Source organism: Ranitomeya imitator, chromosome 2 (genome assembly GCF_032444005.1).
Source record: "Ranitomeya imitator isolate aRanImi1 chromosome 2, aRanImi1.pri, whole genome shotgun sequence".
Lineage (NCBI taxonomy): Eukaryota > Metazoa > Chordata > Amphibia > Anura > Dendrobatidae > Ranitomeya > Ranitomeya imitator.
The window spans coordinates 583,763,090-583,782,384 of NC_091283.1; the positions used below are offsets into that span (position 1 = coordinate 583,763,090).

General features: G+C 41.9%; 1 protein-coding gene across 1 annotated transcript in view; it reads left to right on the plus strand.

Moving 5' to 3' along the window:
• The first annotated feature begins 5,046 nt into the window (after positions 1-5,046).
• The window catches only part of LOC138665087 (BPI fold-containing family C protein-like), a 41,262-nt gene continuing 27,013 nt past the window's right edge, over positions 5,047-19,295 (plus strand). The window contains exons 1-5 of the mRNA XM_069752259.1: positions 5,047-5,139; positions 8,202-8,323; positions 15,493-15,604; positions 16,152-16,280; positions 16,367-16,522. Coding sequence (XP_069608360.1) covers positions 8,215-8,323; positions 15,493-15,604; positions 16,152-16,280; positions 16,367-16,522 — 506 coding nt within the window. The 5' untranslated portion in view covers positions 5,047-5,139; positions 8,202-8,214. The remainder of the gene's footprint in view (positions 5,140-8,201; positions 8,324-15,492; positions 15,605-16,151; positions 16,281-16,366; positions 16,523-19,295) is intronic.

Below are 19,295 nucleotides of genomic sequence, written 5' to 3' on the forward strand. Positions count from 1 at the left end.
GACGCCTTCAGAGTTAATTGCAGCCCTTAGAGTCCATTGTCCAATTACTTTTGGTCCCTTGAAAAAGAGGACGCTATGCATTACAGAGCTATGATTCCTAAACCCTTTCTCCGATTTGGATGTGGAAACTATCATATTGCAGCTGGGAGTGTGCACTTTCAGCCCATATTATATATATAATTGTATTTCTGAACATGTTTTTGTAAACAGCTAAAATAACAAAACTTGTGTCACTGTCCAAATATTTCTGGCCCTAACTGTATACAGATGATCAGGTTTTTAAATACATCAGATAGGGATTGCATATATTAGTTAGGACTGCTCTGATAAGGGTATACCGTGAAGATTGGTAGAGCAGCTTAGTATACATTTTTTGCAAAAAACGTATCAACCAAATACCCTGTTTTTTACATCTTTTACTAGCACTTGCGGATTACTGCAACATTTTTTCAAACTGAGTGTTTTTGGTTTTACTATTCTCTTTTGTGTTTTCAGGTTTCTTGGTGGTGTGTGAACATGATCATACAGACTTGTTCACTGTGCAAGTAGCCCATGTGTTCCTGTTTCCATAATTGTTCTCTTGTGTCTACAAGACTGGGGAGTTCCACCACTCCTCTTGGGCTATCTGCACAAAAGCTGTTCTACCCTGTATGCACACATGGATTTTTCCTCTCTGAACCCTGTTCACACAGGTTATATACAGATGATCAGGTTTTTAAATACATCAGATAGGGATTGCATACATTAGTTAGGACTGCTCTGATAAGGGTATACCGTGAAGATTGGTAGAGCAGCTTAGTATACATTTTTTGCAAAAAACGTATCAACCAAATACCCTGTTTTTTACATCTTTTACTAGCACTTGCGGATTACTGCAACATTTTTTCAAACTGAGTGTTTTTGGTTTTACTATTCTCTTTTGTGTTTTCAGGTTTCTTGGTGGTGTGTGAACATGATCATACAGACTTGTTCACTGTGCAAGTAGCCCATGTGTTCCTGTTTCCATAATTGTTCTCTTGTGTCTACAAGACTGGGGAGTTCCACCACTCCTCTTGGGCTATCTGCACAAAAGCTGTTCTACCCTGTATGCACACATGGATTTTTCCTCTCTGAACCCTGTTCACACAGGTTATATACAGATGATCAGGTTTTTAAATACATCAGATAGGGATTGCATACATTAGTTAGGACTGCTCTGATAAGGGTATACCGTGAAGATTGGTAGAGCAGCTTAGTATACATTTTTTGCAAAAAACGTATCAACCAAATACCCTGTTTTTTACATCTTTTACTAGCACTTGCGGATTACTGCAACATTTTTTCAAACTGAGTGTTTTTGGTTTTACTATTCTCTTTTGTGTTTTCAGGTTTCTTGGTGGTGTGTGAACATGATCATACAGACTTGTTCACTGTGCAAGTAGCCCATGTGTTCCTGTTTCCATAATTGTTCTCTTGTGTCTACAAGACTGGGGAGTTCCACCACTCCTCTTGGGCTATCTGCACAAAAGCTGTTCTACCCTGTATGCACACATGGATTTTTCCTCTCTGAACCCTGTTCACACAGGTTATATACAGATGATCAGGTTTTTAAATACATCAGATAGGGATTGCATACATTAGTTAGGACTGCTCTGATAAGGGTATACCGTGAAGATTGGTAGAGCAGCTTAGTATACATTTTTTGCAAAAAACGTATCAACCAAATACCCTGTTTTTTACATCTTTTACTAGCACTTGCGGATTACTGCAACATTTTTTCAAACTGAGTGTTTTTGGTTTTACTATTCTCTTTTGTGTTTTCAGGTTTCTTGGTGGTGTGTGAACATGATCATACAGACTTGTTCACTGTGCAAGTAGCCCATGTGTTCCTGTTTCCATAATTGTTCTCTTGTGTCTACAAGACTGGGGAGTTCCACCACTCCTCTTGGGCTATCTGCACAAAAGCTGTTCTACCCTGTATGCACACATGGATTTTTCCTCTCTGAACCCTGTTCACACAGGTTATATACAGATGATCAGGTTTTTAAATACATCAGATAGGGATTGCATACATTAGTTAGGACTGCTCTGATAAGGGTATACCGTGAAGATTGGTAGAGCAGCTTAGTATACATTTTTTGCAAAAAACGTATCAACCAAATACCCTGTTTTTTACATCTTTTACTAGCACTTGCGGATTACTGCAACATTTTTTCAAACTGAGTGTTTTTGGTTTTACTATTCTCTTTTGTGTTTTCAGGTTTCTTGGTGGTGTGTGAACATGATCATACAGACTTGTTCACTGTGCAAGTAGCCCATGTGTTCCTGTTTCCATAATTGTTCTCTTGTGTCTACAAGACTGGGGAGTTCCACCACTCCTCTTGGGCTATCTGCACAAAAGCTGTTCTACCCTGTATGCACACATGGATTTTTCCTCTCTGAACCCTGTTCACACAGGTTATATACAGATGATCAGGTTTTTAAATACATCAGATAGGGATTGCATACATTAGTTAGGACTGCTCTGATAAGGGTATACCGTGAAGATTGGTAGAGCAGCTTAGTATACATTTTTTGCAAAAAACGTATCAACCAAATACCCTGTTTTTTACATCTTTTACTAGCACTTGCGGATTACTGCAACATTTTTTCAAACTGAGTGTTTTTGGTTTTACTATTCTCTTTTGTGTTTTCAGGTTTCTTGGTGGTGTGTGAACATGATCATACAGACTTGTTCACTGTGCAAGTAGCCCATGTGTTCCTGTTTCCATAATTGTTCTCTTGTGTCTACAAGACTGGGGAGTTCCACCACTCCTCTTGGGCTATCTGCACAAAAGCTGTTCTACCCTGTATGCACACATGGATTTTTCCTCTCTGAACCCTGTTCACACAGGTTATATACAGATGATCAGGTTTTTAAATACATCAGATAGGGATTGCATACATTAGTTAGGACTGCTCTGATAAGGGTATACCGTGAAGATTGGTAGAGCAGCTTAGTATACATTTTTTGCAAAAAACGTATCAACCAAATACCCTGTTTTTTACATCTTTTACTAGCACTTGCGGATTACTGCAACATTTTTTCAAACTGAGTGTTTTTGGTTTTACTATTCTCTTTTGTGTTTTCACATGTATATTTTGTACAGCACACTAATTTTCGTATGTTTACTTTTTCAGAGAGGTTTGACAAAGACCCGGAGCGGGGTCAAAACGTTACCTTGCTACCTAGTTTTCACTTATTTTTGTCTGTGGTGAACATCTTTTGCATATGAAATAAACACAAGTGTTTCTTTTTGCAATCGAAAAAGACTCTTTGATTGCGGCTGTTCTCTCCTTTTGGTTATAAATTTAGTGATGAGCGAGTATACTCGTTGCTCGGGTTTTCCCGAGCACGCTCGGGTGATCTCCGAGTATTTGTTAGTGCTGAGAGATTTAATTTTCCTTGCCGCAACTGCATGATTTGCGGCTGCTGGACAGCTTGAATACATGTGGGGATTCCCTAGCAAACAGGCAACCCCCACATGTACTCAGGCTGGCTAGCAGCCGTAAATCATGCAGCTGAGTCAACAAAAACTAAATCTCCGAGCAGTTACAAATACTCGGAAACCACCAGAGCGTGCTCGGGAAAACCCGAGCAACAGGTATACTCAGTGGCGTAACTACAAAGTTATGGGCCCCGGTGCGAACTTTCAAATGGGGCCCCCCCCGCCAAAATATTTTTCACCCAAATCCACATCCTGCCCATGCTCCTGCCCCATCCGACTCCGCACTCTGCCCCATCTGACTCCGCACTCTGCCCCATCAGACTCCGCACTCTGCCCCATCAGACTCCGCACTCTGCCCCATCAGACTCCGCACTCTGCCCCAGCAGACTCCGCACTCTGCCCCATCAGACTCCGCACTCTGCCCCATCAGATTCCTCACTCTGCCCCATCCGACTCCTCACTCTGCCCCATCCGACTCCTCACTCTGCCCCATCCGACTCCTCACTCTGCCCCATCCGACTCCTCACTCTGCCCCATCCGACTCCTCACTCTGCCCCATCCGACTCCGCACTCTGCCCCATCCGACTCCTCACTCTGCCCCATCCGACTCCTCACTCTGCCCCATCCGACTCCGCACTCTGCCCCATCCGACTCCGCACTCTGCCCCATCCGACTCCGCATTCTGCCCCATCCGTCTCCGCATTCTGCCCCATCCGTCTCCCCATTCTGCCCCATCCGTCTCCGCATTCTGCCCCATCCGTCTCCACATTCTGCCCCATCCGTCTCCACATTCTGCCCCATCCGTCTCCGCATTCTGCCCCATCCGTCTCCACATTCTGCCCCATCCGTCTCCACATTCTGCCCCATCCGTCTCCACATTCTGCCCCTGTCTCCACATCTCACCAGAACAGCAGGAACCGGAAATCTGCTGCTGGTTGATACCAGAGAACACGAGCTGCACACAACCAGGACTGAGCTGCTGAGAGCTGAAGGACCTGTGGTGACGTCATCGTCATGTGATCAGGAGGCGGAGCTGATAAATGGTGAAAGCCCTATGATAGTGATGACGTCACCACAGGATCTTCAGCTCTTCCTTTCAGATCAGGCGTCGGCTGCTGATCTGATGTGTGCGCCCGGCAGGTCAGGTGGAGGGCCGGTCTGTCTGTTGCCGTGCGGGAGGAATCACCTGCACGGCAACAGTTTTTAACTTTTTGCTGGTGTCGGCGTGCATCTGACCTGCCGGGGCCCCTGACTTCCCCCGCGCCCGGTCGCAGTGGCGACTGCTGCGACCGTGGTAGTTACGCCACTGGGTATACTCGCTCATCACTAGTTATGATCAATTTTTGAAACAGACTGAATCCTTCTGTAGAAACGAATTACAAAAGTCAAGTAATTAAAAACAGCTAAGTATGGCCTGAAATGGGGACTGTGAAACTAAAAACAAAAATTTGATATGCATTACCTTCTACAGATTTATAGCATTGTTAAAAATAGGAAAGTAATGTCTCATGCATCTAACTCCTCCCTATTCACACACCCAAAAATAAAGAAGAAGAACCAGATCAGTCATTGCAATGATCATTTATTAGCTTTCTGCCTGTGAGCTTCACAAATGAGAAGCAGATGATACTGCAGTGAGGAACATCTGAGTTTTCTTGTAGATCGCACAGAGGTATGTACCCAGATGTAGACATTTACATTTGATTGTCTTCTAGAGGAATGTAGTCAAAGAGAGTAAGTTTGTAGATTTGAGAAAGGGCAATAATAAACATGAAATTAGTTAATAATCACTAGGCAGATATGACATGGAATAGTAAGCAACAACAGAAGAAAACAGAGGCAGGAAACAAAGAGAATGGATGAATTACATTAGTTTTATAAAACTAATCTTCAAGATGAGACCATCATCTTCATCATCATCAGCAAGGTTCATATGAATTTCAAATCTGAAATCCTTTTAACCCCTTCATGCCACAGCCAATTTTCTTTTTTTTTTTGTCTTTTCCTCCCTTTCTTGTAAGAGACTTTTTTTTGTTTTGTTTTTTTTTTCTGTCCACATAACCATCTGAGGGCTTGTTTTTTTTATGGGAAACGTTAATTCGTTGTGTAATGTAATGCACTGGAAAGCATGAAAAAAAATTCCAAGTGCGTTGAAATTGCAAAAAAATGTGCAATTCCACAATTGTTTTTGTTTTATTTACAATGTTTAATATATGGTAAATCTGACCTGGCAATGTGATTCTCCAGTTCAGTACGAGTACGCAGACAGCAAACATGTATATTTTCTTTTTATCTAAGTAGGAAAAAAAAGGACGATGTTTGTAAAAGAAAAAAAACCCTTTTGCTTGTGTTTCCAATTTCCGAGACTCATAATATTTCCAATTTTAAGGATATAGGGCTGTGTGAGGGCTTATTTTTTTACTCCCTGCCCTGAAATTTTTACTGATACCATTTTGGGGTAGAGGCAATGTTTTGATCGCCTTTTTCGCCTTTTATTGCAATGTTGCAGCATCCAAAAAAACAATATAATTCTGGCATTTTTACTTTTTTCTCGTTACACCATTTACCAATCGGATAAATTTATTTAATACTTTGATACATCGGACTCTTCCGAATGCAGAAATAGCAAATATGTGTATTTCTATTATTGTTTTATTTTTAATGGGACAAAACATTTGAACATTTGCATTTTTCTTAATTTTTTCAAACTTTTTTTGCACGTTTTACTATATAAAATAGAACATATAACAAACAATGCATATAACATCTAACATCTATATACATACAATACACATAACAAATATCTATTTACGGTACGTATTATATTAATTAAAGAAATAACTCAAATGATTCAGGGGAAGGGATTTTACAAAGCATTAAAATGCATGATGAAGTACTGACATATTTGTTTCTGTCAAATTAATAACCTAGAATGTCCCAATGTGTAAACATGTTGATAAAGTGACTAGTGCTGACATTTTATAATAAAATATGACTAAATAAAGAAACTGAAAATATAATAAATAAAAAATCAAGTAGCCATGATAATCAGTGATCAAATAAAAACCAGAGTTATGAAGTAAACTGACGTGCTACACTCTGGATAATGAAAGTAATAAAATTCACACCAGTAGACATGATAAACGCACAAACGAGGGAAAGACATAAATTGCTTAATCATTATATTATTGTTAACGCCGTTACTTATGACTGTTGTGTTTGAAACTGTTTAACTGTAAAGCGCTGCGGAATATGTTGGCGCTATATAAATAAAGATTATTATTATTGTTATTTATTATTAATACTTGCTGCGCAGTTTGAAATGAGGGTCAAGGCTTTAAATGGGATGAATGCAATGGATGAATGAAATATAATGAAATATATATACCATTAATACATGCTGTCTAGATTGAAATGAGATTTCAAAGATAAAGCCGTGTGCACTACTACTAGTGGTGCCCAGGTAGGTTCCCACACCATGTGATACTAAAAGAAAGAACCTGGCACTCAACTTAATGCTCGTGAGATTTTAATGGTAGTAGCCAAAAAAACGTTTCGGTCCTATATCTGGACCTTCATCAGTTACGTACTATGATGAAAAAGTGAATGACTGTAGTGTCATATAAGGCACAGCATGGTCTGCGTCTGGTATTTGCGCAGATAGGTTTAGGCACACAGACTGGACTTATTAACGCTGATAGGTGCTGTGCTTGTGTCCAGACACGGAATCCCCGAGACAAGCGGGGATTCCGTGTCTGGACACAAGCACAGCACCTATCAGCGTTAATAAGTCCAGTCTGTGTGCCTAAACCTATCTGCGCAAATACCAGACGCAGACCATGCTGTGCCTTATATGACACTACAGTCATTCACTTTTTCATCATAGTACGTAACTGATGAAGGTCCAGATATAGGACCGAAACGTTTTTTTGGCTACTACCATTAAAATCTCACGAGCATTAAGTTGAGTGCCAGGTTCTTTCTTTTAGATTGAAATGAGGGTTCAGGCTTTAAAAAGGATGAAAGCAATAGATAAATGAAATATATACCTGTATGAAGAGAAGAGAGATAAATGTTAGATTCATGCCATGTTTGCCATGATCAATAGGGAGCGTATTCACAGTATTGTTTTCCATACAGATTTTGAAGCAGAATCTGCACCAACATGCTCATCAAAAGACTATGTGAACATATCTTATTAGGTCAAACTTCAGAAATTGATGCAGAGTAATTATTCATGTCATAGAACATAAAAGTAAGCCAATGGAATTTTTGCTGTATTCATGCCACATAGTTTGTGGCACTTAGCAATACAACCTATATATATCTATATCTATCTATATCTATATATAGATATGAAGATTGAAGGTGTCCACCTTCCACTGACTTCTATGATTCCAGATAAAACGTAAATATATATATATATATATATATATATATATATATATATATACGTTTTATCTGGAATCATAGAAGTCAGTGGAAGGTGGACACCTTCCACTGACTTCTATGATTCCAGATAAAATGTAAATATATATATATATATATATATATATATATATATATATATATATATATATATATATACGTTTTATCTGGAATCATAGAAGTCAGTGGAAGGTGGACACCTTCTATCTTCTTTATCATCATGGAAGAGGAAAAATTAAAGATTAAAGCTGATTTAATCTTTTGTATTACATGCTCTATCATTTTGTGTTGTATTTCATTTGCCAGATATTGAAGAACAATGATGTGGGTTCCAAGTATCGCTTTCCTTCTATTAACCCTGTCCACTATTTGTTATGGAGAAAATCCTGGGGCCAAGATACTAATTACTGAACAAGGCCTGCAAAAAGGTATCAGTAAATTGATGTACTTAGTAATTAATTACTTAATATTAACTACGGTAACTCTAATAATTTGGGATATATATATATATATACTGCTCAAAAAAATAAAGGGAACACTTAAACAACAGAATATAACTCCAAGTAAACCAAACTGTCCACTTAGGAGGCAACACTGTTTGACAATCAATTTCACATGCTGTTGTGCAAATGGAAAAGACAACAGATGGAAATTATTGTCAATTATCAATACACACTCAATAAAGGAGTGGTTCTGTAGGTGGGTACCTGTCATGATCCCAATGGCAGGGGATCACAAAAATGACAAGCACAGATACAAACAAGCTCTAGGGCGATGGAACCTGAGCTGACCGCGACCCTAAACCTAACACACAAATAAAAGTAGCCGGGGAACGTGCCTACGATGATCCTAGACGTCTCGCTCCAGCCGAAGATCTAACTTCCCCTATCAGAAGAAACACAGACCTCTCTTGCCTCCAGAGAAATACCCCACAGCAAATAGCAGCCCCCCACATATAATGACGGTGAAATGAGAGGAAAGCACATACGTAGTATGAAAACAGTTTCAGCAAAATGAGGCCCGCTAAAGCTAGATAGCAGAGGATACAAAAGTGAACTGCGCGGTCAGCGAAAAACCCTTCAAAAAACCATCCTGAAATTACTTGAACTCATGTGCCAACTCATGGTACATGAAAAGCAATTTCAGCCCACTAGAGCAACCAGCAGCAGAGAATCACATATCTGCAGGCTGGACTAAAAACCAAATTAAGCAAAACACAAAACAGGAAAATCCAAACTTAGCTTGTCCAGAAGGTTCTAGGAGCAGGGAGCAGAGGTAACAAGACACACTGGATACATTGATAACCGGCGAGGAAATGCCAGCAAAGCCAGGTTAAATAGGAAACTCCCATATGCTGATGGAACAGGTGGAACCCAGAAACCCAGGAAAGACAAGTCACCCAGTACCATCAGTAACTACCAGAGGGAGCCCAAAAACAGAACTCACAACAGTACCCCCCCCTTGAGGAGGGGTCACCGAACCCTCACGAGAACCACCAGGGCGACCAGGATGAGCCCTATGAAAAGCGCGAACCAAATCATCAGCATGAACATTCGAGGCAACCACCCAAGAATTATCCTCCTGACCATAACCCTTCCACTTGACCAAATACTGGAGTTTCCGTCTGGAAACACGAGAATCCAAGATCTTCTCCACAACATACTCCAATTCTCCCTCCACCAGCACTGGAGCAGGAGGCTCAAGCGAAGGAACAACAGGTACCTCATACTTCCGCAACAACGACCGATGGAACACATTATGAATAGCAAACGATGCCGGGAGATCCAAACGAAATGACACAGGGTTAAGAATTTCCAAGATCCTATAGGGACCGATGAACCGAGGCTTGAACTTAGGAGAAGAGACCTTCATAGGAACAAAACGAGAAGACAACCACACCAAGTCACCAACAAGAAGTCGAGGACCCACGCGGCGACGGCGATTAGCAAACTGCTGAGCCTTCTCCTGGGACAACTTCAAATTGTCCACCACATGACTCCAAATCCGATGCAACCTATCCACCACCATGTCCACTCCAGGACAATCAGAAGGTTCCACCTGACCAGAGGAAAAACGAGGATGAAACCCCGAATTACAAAAGAAAGGAGAAACCAAGGTAGCAGAACTAGCCCGATTATTAAGGGCAAACTCGGCCAGCGGCAAAAAGGTAACCCAGTCATCCTGATCAGCAGAAACAAAACACCTTAAATAAGTTTCCAAGGTCTGATTAGTTCGTTCAGTCTGGCCATTCGTCTGAGGATGGAATGCAGACGAAAAGGACAAATCAATGCCCATCTTAGCACAGAACGTCCGCCAAAATCTAGACACAAACTGGGATCCCCTGTCAGAAACGATGTTCTCAGGAATCCCATGCAAACGAACCACATTCTGAAAAAACAGAGGGACCAACTCAGAGGAGGAAGGCAACTTAGGCAAGGGTACCAGATGAACCATTTTAGAAAAGCGATCACACACAACCCAGATGACGGACATTTTTTGAGAGACAGGGAGATCCGAAATAAAGTCCATGGAAATGTGCGTCCAAGGCCTCTTCGGGATAGGCAAAGGTGACAACAATCCACTGGCCCGAGAACAGCAAGGCTTAGCCCGAGCACAAACCTCACAAGACTGCACAAAAGAACGCACATCCCTCGACAAGGAAGGCCACCAAAAAGACCTGGCCACCAAGTCTCTAGTACCAAATATTCCAGGATGACCTGCCAACGCAGAAGAATGGACCTCGGAGATGACTCTACTGGTCCAATTATCCGGAACAAACAGTCTCTCAGGCGGACAACGATCAGGTTTACCCGCCTGAAACTCCTGCAAAGCACGTCGCAAGTCTGGGGAGACAGCAGACAAAATCACCCCATCCCTAAGGATACCAGAGGGCTCAGAATTTCCAAGGGAGTCAGGCACAAAACTCCTAGAAAGAGCATCCGCCTTCACATTCTTTGAACCTGGCAGGTATGAAACCACAAAATTGAAACGAGAGAAAAACAGTGACCAACGAGCCTGTCTAGGATTCAGACGCCTGGCAGACTCAAGGTAAATCAAATTTTTGTGATCAGTCAAGACCACCACACGATGTCTAGCACCCTCTAGCCAATGACGCTACACTCCTCAAATGCCCACTTCATGGCCAAAAGTTCCCGATTACCAACATCATAATTCCGCTCAGCCGGCGAAAACTTTCTAGAAAAAAACGCGCATGGCTTCATCACTGAGCCATCGGAGCTTCTCTGTGACAAAACCGCCCCCGCTCCAATCTCGGAAGCATCAACCTCAACCTGAAAAGGGAGCGAAACATCTGGCTGACGCAACACAGGAGCAGAAGAAAACCGGCGCTTAAGTTCCTGAAAGGCCTCCACAGCCGCAGGAGACCAATTAGCAACATCAGCACCCTTCTTAGTCAAATCCGTCAAAGGCTTAACAACACTAGAAAAATTAGTTATAAAACGACGATAGAAATTAGCAAAGCCCAAGAACTTCTGTAGACTCTTAAGAGATGTAGGCTGCGTCCAGTCACAAATAGCCTGAACCTTGACGGGATCCATCTCAATAGTAGAAGGGGAAAAAATATACCCCAAGAAAGAAATCTTCTGGACTCCAAAGAGACACTTTGAGCCTTTTACAAACAAGGAATTGGCCCGCAGGACCTGAAACACCTTCCTGACCTGCTGAACATGAGACTCCCAGTCATCAGAAAAAAACAAAATATCATCCAAATACACAATCATAAATTTATCCAGATATTCACGGAAAATATCGTGCATAAAGGACTGGAAGACTGAAGGAGCATTAGAAAGTCCAAAAGGCATTACCAAATACTCAAAATGGCCCTCAGGCGTATTAAATGCGGTTTTCCACTCATCACCTTGCTTTATTCGTATAAGATTATACGCACCCCGAAGATCAATCTTAGTGAACCATTTAGCCCCCTTAATGCGAGCAAACAAATCAGTCAACAATGGCAAAGGATACTGATATTTTACGGTAATCTTATTCAAAAGACGATAATCTATACAAGGCCTCAAGGAACCATCTTTTTTGGCCACGAAAAAAAAACCTGCTCCCAAAGGGGACAAAGATGGACGGATATGTCCCTTTTCCAAGGACTCCTTAACATAATCCCGCATAGCAGTATGCTCTGGCACTGACAGATTGAACAAACGACCTTTAGGAAATTTACTGCCTGGAATTAAATTTATAGCACAATCGCAATCCCTGTGAGGAGGAAGCGAACTGAGCTTAGGCTCCTCAAAAACATCCCGATAGTCAGACAAAAACACAGGAATCTCAGAAGGAGTAGATGAAGCGATAGAAATCGGAGGTGCATCATCATGAACCCCCTGACAACCCCAGCTTAACACAGACATTGATTTCCAGTCAAGGACTGGATTATGAGTTTGTAACCATGGCAGACCAAGTACTAGAACATCATGCAAATTATACAGTACCAGGAAGCGAATCACCTCCTGATGAACGGGAGTCATACGCATGGTCACTTGTGTCCAGTACTGAGGTTTATTCATAGCCAAAGGTGTAGAGTCAATTCCCTTCAAAGGAATAGGGACTTCCAGAGGCTCCAGACTAAACCCACAGCGATTGGCAAATGACCAATCCATAAGACTCAGGGCAGCGCCTGAATCCACATAGGCATCGACGGAAATGGATGATAATGAACAAATCAGAGTCACAGACAGAATGAACTTAGACTGTAAAGTACTAATGGCAACAGACTTATCAACCTTTTTTGTGCGTTTAGAGCATGCTGATATAACATGAGCTGAATCACCACAATAAAAGCACAACCCTTTTTTCCGCCTATACTTTTGCCGTTCACTCCTGGACTGAATTCTATCACATTGCATTATCTCAGGTGACGGTTCAGACGACACCGCCAAATGATGCACAGGTTTGCGCTCCCGTAAACGCCGATCAATCTGAACAGCCATAGTCATAGACTCATTCAGACCAGCAGGCGCAGGGAACCCCACCATAACATCTTTAATGGCCTCAGAAAGGCCATCTCTAAACTTTGCAGCCAGAGCGCACTCATTCCACTGAGTAAGTACCGACCACTTCCGAAATTTTTGACAATAAATTTCTGCTTCATCTTGCCCCTGAGAGAGGGCCAACAAAGCTTTTTCAGCCTGAATCTCTTGGTTAGGTTCCTCATAGAGCAAACCCAATGCCAGAAAAAACGCATCCGCATTAAGCAACGCAGGGTCCCCTGGTGCCAATGCAAATGCCCAATCCTGAGGGTCACCCCGCAGGAAAGATATAATTATCTTGACTTGCTGAGCAGGGTCTCCAGAGGAGCGAGATTTCAAAGAAAGAAACAACTTGCAATTGTTCCTAAAATTCAGAAAACGAGATCTATCTCCAGAAAAAAACTCTGGGATAGGAATTCTAGGTTCAGACATAGGAGCATGTACAACAAAATCCTGTATATCTTGAACCTTAGCGGCAAGATTATTCAGGCTGGAAGCCAAACTCTGGACGTCCATGATAAACAGCTGAGATCAGAGCCATTCAAAGATTAAGAGGAGGAGGAAGTAGCCAGGCTGCAATAAGGCTAGGCAGCAAACTCTGAGGGAAAGGGGAAAAAAAAAAAAAAAACTTCCTCAGACTACTTATCCTCCTACTTCAGTCAATACAATTAACACTTTGTGGGCCGGTTATACTAGAACTGTCACGATCCCAATGGCAGGGGATCACAAAAATGACAAGCACAGATACAAACAAGCTCTAGGGCGATGGAACCTGAGCTGACCGCGACCCTAAACCTAACACACAAATAAAAGTAGTCGGGGAACGTGCCTACGATGATCCTAGACGTCTCGCTCCAGCCGAAGATCTAACTTCCCCTATCAGAAGAAACACAGACCTCTCTTGCCTCCAGAGAAATACCCCACAGCAAATAGCAGCCCCCCACATATAATGACGGTGAAATGAGAGGAAAGCACATACGTAGTATGAAAACAGTTTCAGCAAAATGAGGCCCGCTAAAGCTAGATAGCAGAGGATACAAAAGTGAACTGCGCGGTCAGCGAAAAACCCTTCAAAAAACCATCCTGAAATTACTTGAACTCATGTGCCAACTCATGGTACATGAAAAGCAATTTCAGCCCACTAGAGCAACCAGCAGCAGAGAATCACATATCTGCAGGCTGGACTAAAAACCAAATTAAGCAAAACACAAAACAGGAAAATCCAAACTTAGCTTGTCCAGAAGGTTCTAGGAGCAGGGAGCAGAGGTAACAAGACACACTGGATACATTGATAACCGGCGAGGAAATGCCAGCAAAGCCAGGTTAAATAGGAAACTCCCATATGCTGATGGAACAGGTGGAACCCAGAAACCCAGGAAAGACAAGTCACCCAGTACCATCAGTAACCACCAGAGGGAGCCCAAAAACAGAACTCACAACAGGTACCACAGACCACATCTCAGTACCAATGCTTTATGGCTGATCTTTTGGTCACTTTTGAATGTTGGTTGTGCTTTCACACTCGTGGTAGCATGAGACGGACTCTACAATCCACACACGTGGCTCAGGTAGTGCAGCTCATCTAGGATGACACATCAATGCGAGCTGTGGCAAGAAGGTTTGCTGTGTCTGTCAGCGTAGTGTCCAGAGGCTGGAGGCGCTACTAGGAGACAGGCCAATACACCAGGAGACGTGGAGGGGGCCGTAGGAGGGCAATAACCCAGCAGCAGGACCACTACCTCAGCCTTTGTGCAAGGAGGAACAGGAGGAGCACTGCCAGAGCCCTGCAAAATGACCTCCAGCAGGCCACCAATGTGCATGTGTCTGCACAAACAGTTAGAAAAAGGTTATATTATACTCACCCAGGCGATCCCGATGCCGTCCGGTCCGATGGGCGTCGCAGGTCCGCATCCAGCACCTCCCATCTTCATACGATGACGTCCTCTTCTTTGCTTCCTGCTGCAGCTCCTACGCAGGCGTACTTTATCTGCCCTGTTGAGGGCAGAGCAAAGTACTGCAGTGCACAGGAGCCAGGAAAGGTCAGAGAGACCCAGCGCCTGCGCACTGCAGTACTTTATGCTGCCCTCAACAGGACAGATAAACTACGCCTGCGCCGGAGCCATGGCAGGAAGCAAAGAAGAGGACGTCATTGTATGAAGATGGGAGGTGCTGGACGCGGACCTGCGACGCCCATCGGACCGGACAGCAACGGGATCGCCTGCGTGAGTATAATATAACCTGTTTTTCTTATCTTTTGGGTGTTATCATGGGCTTATCTGCAGCATTACAGAATGCTGTAGATAAGCCCCTGATGGTGGTGGCCTTAGGTTATAGGCGAATTTTGGGGTGACAGATTGCCTTTAATTTCTCTGTCTGCTCCACAGCTGTGCTGCAAATTGGTGAGAGGATCGGAGCACAGATCACTGACACTCGGCTCACACTTGTAGCAGAGCTGGAGTTGAGGGTCATTAGCATATCACATCCAATGTTCTACAGTATTTTCTTTCTGTGCCCAGTGTCTAAACATTTTTTGAAAGGAGCTCATGTACTAGACTAAATTTTTCTTTAAAACAAGGTAACATTTCTGTTTTACTTGGCAGGAGTGGAATATCTAGTGAGTGAAATGATTTCAAATAACACTGTATACAAGCTACCAGATATGGTCGGAAGAGAAAACATAGCATCTGAAGATATGAGTTATGAGTTCACACAGTGAGTAAACAGTTTGGATATATTAATATATGTATAATGAATAGCATTACTGTGGATGCATTATACAGATACTCCTCATGAAAGGCCTGTAAGGTGAGGAGCAGGTTAGTTCAGTCACTGGAACATTAGAGCACATATGATCATATGATCAGTACCTTGGTGACTTAGCAATAGTTACTGTGCATGTACAGCAGCCTTGTGCTATCAATGTGTTGTGTAGGCTTAGTTCCTGGGCCCAATCCATGCAGCATGGCTTCCAGCTTTGTTACATAGCTAACTCCTGACAATATATGATGTATTCTGATGGCACCAGTTTAATCACTGCAATGTCACTGTCAAGTGTTTCAAAGTGGCATCTGTCACTTCTGAAAAACATCAACACTCCGTGAGACATGATCAGTGGATGTCGATCAGTTCTCATGGCAGTCAAGGGCCTTCTCATACCTTCCACCCCTATCTGCCTCTTGAGATCTTCAATAAAAGCCATCTCCTATGAGATCCATCATCAATTTCAACCAGTTAACCCTCTTGCTTCTTTGTGTTCTAGGATAGAAATGGTAAAGTTTCATCATGGAACTGTTTCTTCACGGTGGGTCCCTGAGACTGGAATGCATGTATTAATGGAAAATGGCAAAGCTATAATCAACTCTAACTGGAAACTAGACAGCTGGCTAATGTAAGCACGTCAATGGCTGGAAATTGACCCTTACATTTCAAAAAGGAAAGAGGAAAATAATAATGATTGTTTTATTTTAATTTCAGCAATGATAGTGGATCATGTCTACTGACCTTAATTGGGTTATCTGTCAACATCATGATGGGGATTCGACGAATCGATCCAGGTGTGCCATCCATATACCTGCTTGACTGCCAGTCTAGTGTCCAAGATGTTGATATCCAGATGTTGGGTGGAGTAAGGTAATAAGCTAGTATTGACTTTCATCTTTTTTGTTACTAACATTATTTCTGTTTAGAGCAAAAAAAGAGAAATATGCAACAGCACTACATAATGCTGTAATCAATCATTTTGTTTACATATACCCGCCAACTTAGAAAGGACATATGGGGATTCTGAAAGGATGAGTAGAAAGTAAATGTAGGACTCATGTACCACCCATTTGTTAAGGACGTGCCCTCAAGCCACAATTGCAATAAAAAATATTCACCCCCCCCCCTCAAATTAGGTTTTAAAACAAAGTTTACAAATGTTCTACTTTTCGCAATTACCCAAACATTAGCAATGTACATAGCTCAACACAAGAAATAAAACACGTGGTTTCTCCAAATTCAACACAAAATGACACTTACTGACTACTGCAGTCTCAGAATTATTTAACCCCTTCATGACAAGCAACTTTAGTACTCACTAGAGTGGCTTCATAGCCAGACACCAGCCTTGTCCAGCACTCCTGAGGAATCTTAGACTATTCCTCATGGGCAATGGCCTCCAGTTCACTGATATTTCTGGGTTTGCATGCTGCAGTCACTTTCTTACAATCTCACCAAAGATTTTCTAATGGTTTAAAGTCAAGTGACTGTGTGGGCTAATCCAAAATCTTCCAAGACTTTTCCTGAAAACAAGAATTGGTGGACTTTGAGTTGTGCTTGTGATCATTTTCCTTTTCAAAAGTTCAAAGATGCCCAAGCTTCAGCCTCTTCATTTAAAGCATACAGGAAAGATATATATCTTGGTGCCGTGTTAGCCAGTAGATAGAAAAATATTTAGAATTGAGAGTCCTCAGTGGTTGATACCTTTTAATGGCTAACTGAAAAGATGGTAACAAATTGAAAGCTTTCGAGACTACACAGGTCTCTTCATCAGGCAAAGACTAAAACAAATTCTGAAGAATCACATATTTATACACAACATAGCATAGAGAAAAAAAAAGGGGGGAAACCATGGATAAGACAGGTGACATGAAGCAGAATTACCATGGATGATAAACAGTTATGTCCATAAATATTGGGCCAGTTCTTAGATAAGAAATGTTTTATTGTCCTCTGATTGGGGTCAGGTTCTGTTGTGATGACCCCTCATAGTCTGAGGGGCAAGTTCCTTAGTTGATGTAAAAAGACATAAATCCGTTCAACACATTCATTCCTGCAGTCAGAGTGTCAAAGGTCGTCAATCAGTTTATATTCCCAGACTCTTCTGTCTCTCTGAGATTTGAAGCTACCTTTTAACACCAGTAATATCATGTCCATAATGTTATGATTTGGGAGACAAAAATATATTGCCACAGGTAGACCCATTCTTTTTTCTCTTATTGTGTGACGGTGAGAGTTCATCCTTGTTCTCAGTTTCTGCCCTGTCTCCCCCACATACAGACCCCCAGTTGGACATTTAGTACAAATAATTAGGTACACCACATTAGAAGTGACGCAGCTGAAAGTACCTGGTATCTTGTAGTCCTGATGTGAATTGGGGATCTTTATCTTGTCCGTTGTCATTATAAATGGACAGGTTTTACATTTTTTCTAGTTGCAAGGAAAGGTACCTGCAGCTGTTGGAGAGGACAGGGAGCTCATGACAATGATGCTTCTTAGATTTGGGGCCGCCTAAACACAGTAGTGGGGGGTCTGGAAAAATGGATTGTAAGCGGGCATCTTTTTGCAATAAAGGTTGTAATTTCCATGCAGCTCCCCTTAGCACCTCCAGATTTGGATTGTAGGTAACTACTAGACTACTAGAGGTACCCGGTTATTTTCTTCTTTAGCTTTGTAATGTAGCAGGTGATTCCTTGATATTCTGGTGGCTCTTGTAATCTGGTTTTCAATTGTTCTTGGATGGTAGCCCTGATTCAAAAAGGTCTTTCTGAGGCAACCAAGTTGTTCATTCCTATCCATTGGGTTGGAACATATACGATTGTATCTGATGGCTTGGCTGTAGACAGTAGAGTTTTTTATGTGTTTTGGATGGAAACTGTCCCATTTAGGGTATGTTGGAACGGTCGATTGGCTTCTGATACAGGGATGTCTCTATTTCATTGTTCTGCAGCTTATTGATGGTGTCCAAAAAGTTAATTTCAGTGCAGGAGTAGTTGAGTGTCAAGTTGATGGTTAGATGAAATTGATTAAACTGTTCATGGAACATCTTTAGCTGTGGCTCAGACTCCGTCCAGATGATTAAAATGTCATCAATGTAGCGGTAGTACGCCAGGGTCAGCTCAATTGTAATGCAAGCCAAAGAAGCAACAGTCAAAGAATGTCCAGCAGGATCTAAGTTTGCAGATAAAGGTCCATTTACACGAACTGACCAGAGGCGCAATACTACCACCAATCAGTAAACTTTTACCAAATAGCGGTAATTTGTTTACACAAGTAGATTGAAGCAAATGATGCCACTAGATCACTCACTGCGCATAGTTTGCCATTGTTACTGGCAGCACAAGTCCTGTTCTAACAGAATCATGCACCGCTGAGGGCGATGATATGTCATGGTCAGTTCCAGATGAATGCCAAAACAAAAAGAATTATCAGCTTACGACTCCATAGAAAATAATCAATATTATTGAAATCCTTGATTCACAGAGAAATATAGCAGGGCTGTCTTTCCAGAGATAGAGCATATAGATAAAGTGGAGGTAGTCCAGCACTCAGGGTAAAAGTAATTTCTTCTTTATTTCATCAAAATACACATGATAGAAAAATGTAAAACAAAGTGAAACAAAACTTTTCGAGTTAAAAAAAA